Source organism: Haliotis asinina, chromosome 14 (genome assembly GCF_037392515.1).
Source record: "Haliotis asinina isolate JCU_RB_2024 chromosome 14, JCU_Hal_asi_v2, whole genome shotgun sequence".
NCBI classification, from domain to species: Eukaryota; Metazoa; Mollusca; class Gastropoda; order Lepetellida; family Haliotidae; genus Haliotis; species Haliotis asinina.
The window spans coordinates 2,779,289-2,794,896 of NC_090293.1; the positions used below are offsets into that span (position 1 = coordinate 2,779,289).

Genomic DNA, 15,608 nt, shown 5'->3' on the forward strand with positions numbered 1-15,608 from the left:
AACACTCTCATTTAGATCCTTGCAGAAACAGCATATATTACTATCGGCTCACTTCATTTTAAGCAATTCTCGTTTAGTATAAATAGCACCCTGTGGAGATCTATATTGAAAATCTATGAGTTTTGTGTCTTGCAAAACTTTTCTGTATCATGTAAATATTTTTCCCAGTCAAAGTCTGTTTCCGGGAATAATAGCTGTCACTTTTCACAAACATTTTGGTATATATCACTGGAAATAAGCTTATCATAAAAATTTCTGCATCCTTTAGATGTTTTTATGAGACAAATCTGGCAATGGTTAATATTTAAATACCAAACTGCCATTAAATGACATAGGTTTAGGGTTTTTTTCCAAGAGTCTGAAAATATATGTTGTAAATATTTATAATCTAAAAAAGTACCTTGGATATCATATATTTCTTTTAAAGATTCCAATGAGAATAGTCCATTTTTATGACAGAGATCCCTAATATTGATAATCCCTTTATCTGCCCATTCTTTATATAGTTTAATGAAGTTTTGAAATTGTGATTAAGCCATAATGGTTTTGATCGAATTTCATTGATGTTATTTGGGTCAATATAATTTTTAGGTGAAATATTTGTCATGGTTTTAGTACATCCTACCAAAAAGGGTTTTCAATCTTAATGTAGGTATCAGAATTTGCTCCTTAATCAAATATGTCTTTGAAAGGTATGTTGCATGGATTTTCCTTTTCACCTTTTCCGAAATATCGTCGTAACGTAGATAATTTCAAAGCGTCTATAAATGTTTTAATATCGATCATTCTCAAACCTCCTTCTTCATAGTTATTTTTTATTATGTTCCTCTTTATTTTGTCATTCTTATCATTCCAAACAAATTCTAAAAAACATTTTTTCTATAGAAGTAATAAAATCTGCTGGTGGGTTGGGCAGGGAATTGAAAATATGAACCAATTTGGAGATTGCTAGAGTTTTTATTACTGTTATTTTACCAATAAGTGTTAAATTTCTATTTCCCCAAGACGCCAGGATTCTTTTAATTTCTTCTAGTCTTATTCTAGTGTTAATTACCCAGAGATCTTCAAGATCTGGTGTAAATTTTATACCTAGTACATCAAATTCACAAACTACCCATTCAACGTTTAGACCATTACATATCACATCAGTAGATTTAGCTTTTGATCCAATCCATATTGCTTTTGATTTATCCAAATTGATTTTCAAACCTGACATTTTGTAAGAAAAGGTATTAACTGTGTCTATTGCAGAGTACAAACTCTCTTCAGTCCCATTCAGGAATAGTTTAGTATCATCAGCATATTTATTCAGTTTATATTCATTATCATTGATAACTATACCTTTGATGTTTTCATTATGTCTTATCATGCAACTACGAATCTCAGCTACAAGTTTATGTGTGTGGAACAGCACATACTTATTGTTAATCTGTCAGTGGGATAAAGTGTGTATCTATCGATAGTACTACAAAGTGCGTATCTGTCTCTAGACGTACTCATGAAGCATGTGGCGATGTGTGTATGACTACACATGGTACGTTGTAATTGTATGTCGAAATAGACAACATCAGTGACGTAATATGACATTTTACCTGTCAAGTTTAGTGTGTTTTTTATTATTTTTTACTCCTTTTCTTGAAGTTTCGCATGTTCAATGAAGAAACCAAAATGTGACTTGCGAGGTTAGACACCTTTCAGTCATTTGTCTCGTCTGTAACGTTTTAACAGGAAGTACAACCATCGAATCATCTAGTAGAAAAACCTTACCGACAGGCAGCGCATCAACTGGAGTTGATGCCAGTGGTACCTCAACAGGCAGTACAACCATCGCATCATCTAGTGGAAACAGATCATCCACAGGCAGCACATCAACTCGAGTTGGTGTCAGTGGTACCTCAACAAGAAGTGCCGCCATGGCATCATCTACTGGAGAGAGGTCATCGACAGGTAGAACATCAACTGGAGCTGATGTCACTGGTACTTCAACAGGCAGTACAACCATCGCATCATCTAGTGGAAACAGATCATCCACAGGCAGAACATCAACTGGAGCTGATGTCACTGGTACTTCAACAGGCAGTACAACCATCGCATCATCTAGTGGAAACAGATCATCCACAGGCAGAACATCAACTGGAGTTGATGTCACTGGTACCTCAACAAGAAGTGCCGCCATCGCATCATCTACTGGAGAGAGGTCATCGACAGACAGAACATCAACTGGAGCTGATGTCACTGGTACTTCAACAGGAAGTACAACCATCGCATCATCTACTGAAAGTTTGTAAAGTTCCATTTCATGACTTTTTGTTTTCCTCGAATGCTGTAATTGTTTATAACATACTCAGCATATCGGAAGTTGCATTAACACAAAGGGCACTTTCTATAAGGTTCAAATACTATAGGACACTTTCTATAAGGTTTAAATACTATAGGACACTTTCTATAAGGTTTAAATACTATAGGACACTTTCTATAAGGTTTAAATACTATATGAAAAGAACTAAACCTTGTATTGATTCATCTCTTGAGTGAGATAATAACTCTTTAACCAAATTTGATTTGAAGGAGAGTGAGGAGAAAGTTTGATCAAGTCATGTCACTTTTAACTGAGGATGTATGCGTTTCTTATTCAAGACTCTAGCGACCTTGTCTACGCTATTGTTGGCTCGGTATGGGGAATTGTCGTTGCTGCAATAGCCGTCGCCATAGTTGTATATGTCTGCAGGAAACGCGGAGAGAGAGGTAGGAGGTTCACACATTATCACATGTAACATTTGTCATATCAGCACTGAAGATGGTTAACAGCATAGTGGGTCATCTGCTACGTCAAAGATCTGGATGTTATTACCCATTTGAATGTGTGTACGCTTATGATAGGACTGGCATGTTGTCAAACATGACATAAAGGTATACCCATCCATAACTATAGGGGCTAACAAACCAAAAACCAGCGGGAATGGAAGAGGGGATGGAACCAAAGATCATCAGAGATCCTGGTACATATTTCGTATTACGAAGCCTGCCCGCCAGTGATCTTTGGACTTTCCCATCACTGCCACTCGGCTTCAGTTCTTAGACTTTGTTGCCGTTGGGCTTTCTTCTAGGAAATGTGTTTTTCCGGGTTTCCCTTACCTCTTATTATGTGTTATTTCATGATCCGATCCTTAAAGGATCCATTTTTTATTAAGCATTTTTGTCTGAGTACTCAATGAGAGGTGTCAAATATAAACTTCCTTGAAACTCCCAAGATTTAACTAGTCTATTTATTATGATTGTTTCAGAAATGGAGGATGACTTGCCTATGAATTCAAACGAAGAGCCCCCTCCTGAACATTCACCAAGTATTGAAAGCACTCACAAGGGGAGGTCAAACAGTTTTGAGAACAGGATATACAATATTCACTGAGCAGCTTTGAAACCTTCAATTTTAACTATCATCTTCCTCCAATTCAATACACTTTAAGCAAGCTGGCAATGGCCTGGAAATATATTGATCCCTAAACCAAGCTTTTGTTCTAGCCTTGCGTTCAGCATCATTGTTAAATCGTCTTCCAAGCAAATGAGACTTCAAATTTTCGAAAGAGTTTATAATCACTGGGTACCCGGTCAGGACTGTACTCGTGGATTCTGTTTGCCCTCTGGTGTGAGGACGTGAACTACAGCTCTGTACCTAGCTTTAGAATTCTCCTTGATATCAGTAGGGTATATGGTATATCATCCCTGGTGGAGCAGTTGAGGCATCTCATGAATGATTAATGTATGCAATACTACTGCAGGCATAGCTGTTTCACACCTTTAGGTAGTGAGTTCTGAAAACGTTTTGACGTCCCCTCATATGTAAAAGGTGAGGCATTACGGTAATGCGAACATTTTGTCATTTTCTTCGATATTAAAATACCATTGAATTAAGTAAACGTTATACCACACACTCTAGAATCTCATGATAGACAAGCAAAGTGACAAACCTGAAACTTGGTGACACGTCATATACAGTGATGGCGTCCACTGAAATGAAATGAGTAAGAAAATGTTTACCCTTTATTTTGCTTGGCGAAAACAAAGTAATCGGAAATTTGTCACCACATTGCCAGAATTACAGGATGTATGATTCACCGTATTTATAGAAACATCTTACTTGATTTCAGATGTGTATACAAAGGGCACGACACGACCTAATGAACAGATGCACGTGTGACAGTGAATACTGATCATCAATTAATCGATACGGTCCTTGAGAAACACTGTTGTCCTATTGCAATACATACGAAGTTACTTATACCTATCCATAATGCTATTGTAGTGTGTTATGCACGTGTTTAAAGTGGGTCGTCTAAGACCCCGCAATTAGGTCAACAAACTTAGAGTATAACAGTACCGTTATCATTTTTTCATAAATAACTATCGATTAGATCATGAATGTTCAAGAAGTGACCGTAAACAGTGGACAAGTCTGACTTATACATAAGTGTCCCACACTGTATAGTTGCCAAGGTATACTCTCATTTGGCCTACATCTCAGTCTGCCTACAGACATGATAAAAGTGTAGGCAGAATGAGAAAATCAGGCTACCCCTAATTTGGAAATGGACTTGCCCATGACAACAACATAACACGAGCCTGATTGGTTTTTTCGATGAGAGCGTTGTGCTGGACCATATAGAAAGCTTTACTAAAGTGAATTAATAAGGTCATGGTGTATCGTCTTTCTGCCTGCTCCACTTTACCGTCATGATCCAAAGGTAACACATGGTCTAACGTTTGTCGCTTTGGCGTACAACCACTCAGGTCCTCCTTGATAAGTTTTTTAGTGAGGATTTGGTGTTTAAGCCAATTGTTTTATATGTACATGAGCTGGATTTGGGTGACATCGGTTGAAGGGAGTCGTGGTCGTTGTTTGGTTTCACTGTTTTGAGGATTGACCCCCATCCTGGCTGTTTTCCAAGATGTGGATATGTTAAATGACGTCCAGATATGCTTGAAGAGATTAAGTGTGAGGTTTTGCATGTTAGGTGGGAACTTGTTTGTGTTTGTGATGTTATCTGGACCTGATGTTATCCAGTTATTGCTGCCCTCATAATTTGTTTAGATTTCTTTCTTAGGTTTTTAGCCAAAAATAATTAGGATCTGTGCCTTTTAGATTGTTTAAGTTACAGATACCTAAACTCAAGAAACGTTGTAGGTAATTTAGATGCACAATATTATTTAGAGAGAAACCAGTCTGTACGTTGGTGTAACTGTTAGGTAAGAAATCGGTAAGCAACAAAATCATATACAGTATATGAATGTCCACATAACAAGGCTTCATCAAGCAGTCTGCATATCAAAACAACTTAAACAAAAAACCGAAGACACATAAAGGCACCAAAAAATCAAGCTCTGTTATTTTTGTCATGTGGGGAGGTAGTGTCAATTATTATCTATCGCCTTTTCATTCTGCCTACACAGTTGTGACCAACAGACCATGACTTGTGTTGTCTTTAGCCGTAGGCAGAATGAGAGAATATCGTTGCCAACCCATTGGGGTAAACGTGTCATACCGCACCAGCGATGGGACAAGGCCAAGTCGACCTATGATGTGTGTAAGTCATTATAAGTCGAACCAGATGTTCCAGATGTGTGTGTGTGTGTGTGTGTGTGTGTGTGTGTGTGTGCGTGTGCGTGTGTGTGTGTTTGGGTGTTTCATAGGAAATAAACATTATATTTAGCGAGCCTTTGAGAGTTAAATGCATTGTGGTTATTCTTAATGCTGAATATTAACCATCTCAAAACACACGACTGTAATCTTCTTTTTGTCATACGATGTTATTCTTGCATTACGATTTTAGAAAATGCGATTTTAAATGCCACAAATAAAGAAACTAAATTTCGTGGAATGTCTATGACGTCACAAATATGTGTGTAGTAATACATGACGTCAGTGACATATTTTTCTCCTGATCACTCAGCTTACCGCGTTAGGTCATCTGGTTGTTAGTAGGTTTTTATGTTAAAGCACGTATTGCTTTGAATTTCTGTCTTCGCTTTGTAATGTACTCCATCAGTCATAAACAGACATGGATTTTCTGGGATCAAAGGATTGACATTACCGTAACTGCATGATAAATAAATAAATAAATAAATAAATAAATAAATAAATAAATAAATAAAGAAATAAATAAAGAAATACATTTAATGGACCTCTAGACTAATGTAGTCGGTATAAACAGGAATATGGCGCCTTCGACATTTGCAGTTGTAGTACAGGCATTGTTAATGATTACCAAAAGATGTGATTTACTGTAATCCAATCAATACACGCTCCATGCCTAAACAATAAGTTTAATGATTGATATTACCACTGACAATTTATATTCATTTCATGTATACGGAAAAAACCCTCCGTAAACATATCAGCCGAAATAGACAGAAACGTTCAAAGCGAATGTTTACCAAAGCGTGCAGCCATCATGGGTCTGTGTGCACTCCTGTGGATGGAACTCCTACCCGCTAACTTGTTCAACTGTCCGCATCCCAGTGCAGTATGGCCCCTGCTTGTCCAGAATATTCTGGGATTTCCATATTATATACATCTACATATTAGTATTGTATACTGATGAACTTGGAAAACGCATGGATGATCTTTAAAGATATTAATGCAAAAAATATACCAATTGAAAATGAGTTATCCAACGTTTGAAATGCTTAAAGAAAGACAAGGTTATGACTTATTGTCCGAATTCAAATCCACGTCATGTTTTCGGAAGCAGGTAGCGTCGATAAAACACATCTTCTCCTCATTATGTTGATAATGCAATGTGGTATTGTGAAAAAGGAAATGCACGTGCATTACAAAAGGCGTCATGCATTTAATGCAAAGGAGTCGATGGCAGAGCAGTCATTTGAAACAATACCACGACTGACATTAGACGAACGAGAGCGTGCTCTTGGACTGCTCGAAGCAGGAACTTCACAGACAGCTGCTGCCAGGCGTCGCCATGTCCAACAGTCAACCATCAGGTGAAGAGCCAGGTTCTATTCCCAACACGGGTACAATTTCTGGAGTCGTGATGCTGCTGCATATCGCTAAATGCGAAGTAAAACCATACTCACTTTCCCATCCAGCGATGAGCGTAAACCGGGTGACCGAAGTCTGCTCAGAGTAGGTCCTTTGTGGAGAAACTGTCTGAGAAGCTATTGCATGTGGATGGTACATGCAGTGGATGGAACAGAATACCAATCCAACCGACTCCTTCGCCAGGATGAAGTTGGCTGGTCTAAAAAATGTGAAACAGAGGGCTTTTTTGCTGCTCAGGTCCAGTCACTTACCATCCGCAATCGCCTAAATGTAATTCTAAATTATCAACCTGGCCATAGCGGTCGTCTCAGACAGTCTTTTCAAGGTCGTACCAACTGGTTACACTATATAATCAGGAGATACGACAGTGATTTCTAAACCAAGGTGTTGAAACTTTGTCCTGTTTGTCTTGCTATCACTGATCGTAAAATATCACATTAATAGAAACTTCCAACATATTATGGCGACACCTGGTTTCGGACCTGCAACCCTTTGCTCTCTACCTTGACGGGTTTATCAGCTCGGCTACGAAGGATCGATGTGAAGAAATGAGACAGGTACTGCAAGAAGCCCACGTGCAATACGTGGAATGCACCAGCTTTCCATGAAAAATGGCCAGGTTACGGCCATGTGATGTCAATGCGCTCACTTTACCGTGTACCCCATTGCGATCTGTCACAAGGCACCGGCGCCAAGTGATATCGATCGTTATATACTAGGCACATAAAGAAACTGTGCATACAAAAAAATTAAATCTAAATTTATCAAACCCGTATAGACACATAACGATTTAAACTCAGAGACTAATGACATGTATCTAACGTGCATGCACGTGCCACATTCTGCGACGTCAGTGGTTTCGTCCTTGAGGCCTGTAGTACGTTGTTTCACGTGCATTCCGGGAAAAAGAAACAGAGCAAATGAATGTCACACAATACTGTCAGTTTGGAAAGATCAACCCCTGCACTTGCGATCGTTGAAGAAATTAAACGGCATTTGAAACGCATAGGATGCCAAGGCTAACGTCTGCACAACGTCATGAGGCCATAGGGGAATGACTCAACGATTACTGGTTGCACATTTGCACTGCCCCCGAAACACTATTTCTGCACTCGTGAGACGCGACCAGAACACAAATCAACTATATTACCCATCTAAAGTTTAGACTCACTAGTGTAAATCTAGTCGCACACTTCAGTCAACTGTTCTAAACTAGGTGTTGTCAAATATTCCATTCTGTTTAAAGGTACTGTTTACACATGAACTGATGTTTAGTAAAGCAAATTGGTAAAGTTGAAAAGATTACTGTCGTGCTTTCAACAAATGATGAGACTGGGTGAAAAATGGGAAATTCTTATCAAATCTTTACAGCAAACCCATCAGTTCAAATGCACGATATTTGCTCATACTTTTCAGCAATTTGATGAATCATCCTCGTGCAATTAATCTGCATAAGGTTTGAAGTTGTTTACCCCAAGTTGGTGGAGAAATTCGTCTTCATTGTAACCATGTATACATGTATAAGTACATATAGTAAGTGTTTTAAGTGAGTCTAGACTTTTAATGGGTAGTATCATTGTTGCACAGTACTTTCATGTGTTGGACCGACTGGTGTACGTTACTGCCTCACGTTCAGTTTGCTCTATTGTTGCGTTGCAGTTAGTTCACTAGTACATGTTGCACTTTGCTACATATTTCTAGTATGCGCTGGAGATTAGTCATAATCTGCGTGCACAGACGTGTCTTATGATGATAGTTAAAACAGAGAACCACGCCAACTGTATTGATTGGTTAATCCTGTCTGATGACGTCACACTAAAAGTAGACACACATCAAAATAGTTAATAATAGCACTACATTCTTTCAATGACAAGTAGGTCACATAATGAACTTTGAAAGAGATACCAAGCCAGGTGATTCAATATGGAGAGTCGAGAAAGTGCTTTAGTGTTAGCTTATAATTATGGGTTTTGCATTCTTTTACTTCACTTAACACGTATCCAGTATCTTTTACAGGCCCGTCAAAATTATATTACATCATGAAAAGTGAAGGAAACATTGATATAGGTTTACATCGCATCAAGAAGTGGTTAGCTAATCAGGATGCTTATTCTCTGCAACGTGCATTGAGATACAAGTTCAAAAGCAACAGAGTGGTATCAATGGGTTTGGATTCGCGTGGGACTTAGATCTAGCCGATGTATCCAATACAGCCTAAGACAATGAGGCAGCTGTGCAAAAACTGTATGACAATCTGACTGTTGATCTACGACCTACCACTCTTGAGTCAGATAGACTACAACCTAATGCAGTTACAAAAGCTGGCATACTCTGGGATAATAAAAGATAAATCATCCATCAGAATCAAGAGACATTGAGACAGGGGGCATATCTATAAAAGAGGAGCAACCTGAACCACCTTATCGTTTGTCTCCAGACACTCAAAGAGATAACATCTCCATGCTGGCCGAGAATACTGTACCCCCGCAAGACGAAAACGTACCCTCCTGTTACGAGTGTGATATTGTATTTGAAAACAACAACGGTCTTCAACGTCGCGTGAGGACCTGGTGCCCGGAAAAGGGCGGTGAGCCTCTGCAGAAGCGAGCTAAGGTGGATGCAGCTGCTGATGCTAAGAATGATACCCTGCGTCCAGTAGAGACAGGTACTATAGTTGATCAAGAGAGAGAAGTGAAAGGGCATTGAATAAATGTGGGAACAAACTTTGGAAACCTGTAAGGAGGACATCTGGAAGAAAAATGAAGACTTTGATGATAAAGGAAAGAATAAGCGATATATTGAATAGTAACTGAGAAAATGCTGGCAAACTACTTTTTTTATATGCTTGCAATATCTATTTGCTATGCTAGCTATTTTGGACCCCTCTTCAAGCCCTTAATAGAGAAAGTAAGAGCCGCCCTGGATCCTGACATGGACCCCAAAAGACATGAATGCTAAAATCAGTAAGTGGATGAAAACTATCGTGGATATTCTCTCCCTTGTGGACCTAGCCCAGGCTGAAGATTTGGACCTTGTCGACATGGGGTGGGGTGGTAGCGAGATACCATTCATTCAAAACGTAAGCCTAGTCAGAGTTAAATATATCTCGCTGATATAGAGGCACACAAGGCGAAAGATATCTGGATCACTCGTTATCATAGCAAGTCACAAAGTGTGTTGGTGACGTCACAGACCAGCCATATAGCTCGCACATCGCTGTGGACAGATGACAAAGCAAAGTGAGCTGGCTGTAAGTGAAAGGGTTGTTGAAACAGATATGGCTTGGGTGCTGAGTGAGAAATACACAATCATGTTCATTATGTCTCAACATGTCCAAAGCTGACAATCGCTCATCGATTTCAGATTCAAACTTTAGTTCGACCTACTTTTTTATGTGAAGAGAGTTTCATGTGTTTTAATAATAGCTCGTAAACTTCGCCCATCTTCGGCAAATTCCGGCAGGAAATTGTAAATACATAATTCCAGTAAGATTTCATAACCTTCCCATATATTTTACAGTTACTGTTATTTGGTTGCAAATCAATTCGCTCTTCACTAAAGTATTTCAATTGTAAACAATCTTTGTGAAAGTCGTCAGGACACTCGGCAGAAGAAAGCACGCTCTTGCCGAGGTCGGTCACAAAGAACATTATCACGCTCGTTCATCATTGTTCCACCTATATTTCAATGTGAGTACACTCCTTAAGCTATTTCATACATGCGTTGTATACCAACTACAGAAAACCCACTTGATGTGTATGTGATTTCTTATAATTGTTATTGTACAGATGAAATTGTCTGTCCGTTTTTTCTGAGCAATGGCCCACCACAGTATATGCGAACTGCAAATCATGAATTAACATTGCTCTACAATTTTATATTAATGTAGTACTGATGCATTTTGTAAGTTTTAATTTGTCTTACATGTACCTACCAAGTATATATTATGTTTTGGAATCGCTGTCAATGAGTTACCTTTCGCGCGAGAACAGGCAATCCTTAGTTCCCCTTGCCAACACACCGTGCAGCAGCAGTCGTGATAGATAATGTGAATATACACAGGCTGGCAGAATATGATATTTACATTTTCTGTCTCAGGATTCTGTTTTTATTGTTCACAAATCCAGTCATTGTTATTTAACTATTCTAGCATTTGTGTCAACTTTGAACCTTCAAGTATTAGTGTATTTGTGTTTTTGTGAGGTAGCTTGAGCGTCAGTACGTGGTGACTGATGTCACTCCAAGCTTGGCTTCGCTGTTGAGCAAGTCTCCTGGGGGTGAGTTCATCATTCTGAAGTGTATACCGTTCATATGTATTCCAGAATTTGTTATGAACAAGCTGTTAGAATTTGTTGGTGCTATCCTTCATTGTACTGTAAAGTAGAAATACATTTTCATTACAATCACATGTATGTCAGTCCAACTGTAGGTAAAAATTGTTTCATATTTGGGATTCTAGTCATATTTTCATATCTTTATATGCTCAATGTTCATCTTGGTATTATGTTTCATGTTTGGAATTCTAATCATATTATCATATCTTTAAATACTCAATGTTTATCTTGGTATTATGTGTAAGCTGAACTAATTGTCAGTTTATATCTGTACTTCCGTCGGAATATCAGTACTGAACTTTGTGTATAACATACAATATCAGGTGTAGGTATATAGCATGGTGATGAAGCATTATACAGAAATATTTTTCATTCTGTTGCTCAGTGACTGTTACCTAATAGAGATATTTGTATGTTGCAGGTATCTTGCTTCAAGCTGAGAAGATTAAAATATGCACTGAATACTCAACACCTTGTGTCACATTTTCCGCCTCACACTTAATTTATCTACACTACATTTGTGTTGTAATAAAAGTGAATTCATTTTAACTAATTGTAGTCTCATGTCAATGATGATCCGTTTGTAGGTTAGATAAACTCACTTTATCCACACTATGATATAAATTAATCACAACTTGACTGTAAGATAATCACACGTGTCCTGTAGCCACTCTGTACAAGAGGCAAGGTGTTTAGTGCTGAACCAATCTGCTATGACATCCATAAGCATACACAGCTAGTTAACATGGTGTGACTGAACATAAACATCAGGCATTGCCAGAGTTGAGCTAGATCTGTGTAAAGTATAGACAACCATATCTACTTTTAGTGCGACGTCATCAGACGGGATATTATTAATCAATCAATACAATGGCACCATGGTCAGCTGGTGCGGTTCTACAATGGCGCCATGGTCACTTGGCGTGGTTCTTCTAACTATCATCAGTCTTAGGCTATCGGTGGCAGTCTATGCGCACTTGTTGCCTTATGTTTATACAAACAACTATAATGACAGTTGTTTCCCTTTATTGCCGTATTGCATTACACCGCATTCAATACTTTTCCACCCGATCCATGTCAACTTGTAAACAATCACGAAAACACAAATCGAGCATTATATATGACCCAGCCTATGAAGACAAGCCATATGAGAATTTCACATCCGAAACTTCTTCAAACCTCCTCTGTGTCTGTGCATGCGTGCGTGAGAGTGTGTGTGTGTGTGTGTGAGAGAGAGAGAGAGAGAGAGAGAGAGAGAGAGGGAGAGGTGAGAAAGATAGAATGCCCATAATTGGTATTAGATCAAGGTCCACGTCACCCAAACGTTACACACATACACACACACACACACACACACACACACACACACACACATACACACAAAATAACACTGTGTCGTAACACTGCCTTCGTCTTAAGAATATGCATTTTCTACTATCTTAAGTCCTGCATAAACAAACATTTCTCAACTTAATAACCACAATTCATAATCCGAACCTTTAGCAGGATATAAGAGGTACTACATAGCAGATAGTATGTCCTACGCAGGGAATACTATGTCATACGTGGGTGGTAATTATGTCCTATGAAGGAGATATATAACGTATGAGATAGTAAGTCCTACGTATAAGACAGTATGTCTTACGTAGGAGAAAGTGACACCCAAAACAATTTCACTACACTCAAGGGCAAAAGAAACGATACCAAACTTATAAAGGTGATAAGTGGTGTTTGGACGTCAATATTATGAGAAATTATGGCTAAGAACATTCACCCAAACGCAACAAGGCTGGCGCAATGAAACAAAGATGCACGTGCAAAACAAGAAGCCAGAAAAATGAACTTATTCGCAATAGTTTAGTGCACGTGCACGCATGATACACGTGACTATATTCGGTATGAAAGCACATGAAAATGTTTGTCGATATCTACATTTTGCGATTACATTTGCGACCATGCCGAGATTATCGACAGTAGAGAAAGAAAGGGCAATTGGCATGATCCAGCTTGGCGTCACACACACTCACGTCGCAAGGATCTGCTGTTGTACCCGACTTACAATGACCAGGCTAATGACCCGTTAAAGACAGACAGGCAGGACACAGGACAGGCCCAGGAGTGGCAGACCTCGGGTCACGAACCCAGCTAAAGATCGGTACCTGCGCGCACTGCATTTGCGCAACCGACTTCTCACTGTGACGTCACAAGCAGCGACTGTCCTGGGTCATCGTATCAGCCGGAGGACTGTGTCCAGGAGACTTCTTCATGCATGGTATCCGAGCCTACAGACTCTACCGTGGTGTAGCACTGAGGCGTGAACATCGACGTCAACGTGTGAGATGGGCACGTGTCGTTCAAGGTTGGCAGCGCAGACAGACCTGATGGCAGGCAACGAGTGCATCGACGCAGAGGAGAGCGGACGGCACGTTGCTGCGTGCAGGAGGTTGAGCCGTTTGGAGGGGGAGGCGTTATGGTGTGGGGGAGCGATATGTGGTGACAGAAAGACAGATCGGGCTGTTGTGGATGGGAATTTGAATGGGCAGCGTTATATCGACCAAGTCCCTCTACCCTTCCTGCAACAGAATCCAAGAACCGTCTTTCAACAGGACAACGCCCCATGTTACACAGCTCGACGTGTTCAAGGCTTTCTAAACGCTAACAACGTTGTTGTCCTGCCATGGCCATCACGCTCTCCGGACCTTTCACCCATTGAGCATTTGTGGGACCATCTTGGGAGACAGATTCATGCCACACAAGGCGCCCCGGTGAACAGGCAAACCCTCATCCAAGCTTTGAGGGAGGGATGGAACAGGATACCTCCTCGCGTGATCAGACGTCTGACCTCATCTGTTCGACGTCGTGTTAGAGCCTGTATTGATGCCGGTGGTGACCACACTCGATATTGACTCACAGTCGTGTCTCTGTGTCACTGACATTGTGTTATCTCATAAAGCTGGAGTGATTGAATACAGGACATATAAATATCATGTGGTTTTATGCCATTATCTCTCACAATTATTGACCTCGTTTGATGAATTTGATGTTCCACACTCCTCACCCATTTGTCTTCAAATTACAACATTGATGTTCTGTTTATATTTTGTCATCTTTGATTAATTGTCTTCAATAATGTGGTATCGTTTCTTTTGCCCCTAAGTGTATGGGCCTACTGTGCTTCCGTACATGACCCCTTCCTTGGTACAAGCAGCACATCACAACTGACATAATGGCATGGCTTGCTGCTCTTACTGCCGTCTCTGCCTGTGACATTGACTTCGAGGCACATCCTTGAACTCCGGGTTCTCCATGTGTGGGCACAGCCTTTCTGACACTCTGGGTAATGCAGGAGACTGCAGTGTTGGGGGGCCTACATATTCTCCGAAAAGTTCTTGGTGGGTTCCATTAGTCACCGTTTCATAGGAGACGTCTCATTCGCTGCCTGGGCTGCGTGTAGAGGGGGCAAGATCCCGACCTGATGGTAAGCCTTACCAGCCTGACTGTGCCAGGATCACCCGAACACACTCTAATGCATTTTCATCTTAATCTGTAAAACATTATAACGTGTCAGAAGGTACAATAAAACTTATGTAATTGTTACCATAACAAGAATATCACTATCTCGAGCAACATTTGTACTGCGTGAGTTAAATTTAACGTCACATCGGCAATATTTCAGCCATATCGTGACGAGAACATTTAATACTGAAATGGAAGATATGTATTTCATAAATAAACCTGTCGCCAAAGGACAGTAAAACAAATAGAATATCACAGTTGCAATTTAAAACCAGTGTCGAAAGTTAAAATCAGGAAATCTAGCCATAGATTTGAAAAGACGGTTGTTCTACGATTAGAAACAGTGGAACGTTTTGATGTACTTTGAATGTTTTGGGACTTACGTACCCTCTCATGAGGAAGAGTTTAGAGTGCTTTTACCCCGCTCGAGGATACAGCAGCCACTAACACTCTGGGTTACTAATTCAAACTTCCAGTGATAAAATATTTATTTATATACAAATCATCTAGCAAATGTTTCATCGATAAACGCTATCTGTTAACAACCTTTGTCCTATCACCTCATTTTTTAGCCATGTTTGAATCTGTGACACGTCGGACTGCGACTCTGGAAAGGGTTGTGATAGATTTACAGGACAGGAGTCAGTAACATTTACCGACGGTCATGGAAACCTTCTTGTACCAGACGTTAATTTTGATGA

The 15,608-nt window shown here is 39.7% G+C and overlaps 1 protein-coding gene across 1 annotated transcript in view; it reads left to right on the forward strand.

Moving 5' to 3' along the window:
* The window catches only part of LOC137262022 (uncharacterized), a 32,632-nt gene extending 26,917 nt beyond the window's left edge, over positions 1 to 5,715 (forward strand). Inside the window, exons 3-6 of the mRNA XM_067799818.1 lie at positions 1,729 to 2,280; positions 2,638 to 2,745; positions 3,285 to 3,847; positions 4,149 to 5,715. Coding sequence (XP_067655919.1) covers positions 1,729 to 2,280; positions 2,638 to 2,745; positions 3,285 to 3,409 — 785 coding nt within the window. The 3' untranslated portion in view covers positions 3,410 to 3,847; positions 4,149 to 5,715. The remainder of the gene's footprint in view (positions 1 to 1,728; positions 2,281 to 2,637; positions 2,746 to 3,284; positions 3,848 to 4,148) is intronic.
* The last annotated feature ends 9,893 nt before the right edge of the window (positions 5,716 to 15,608 follow it).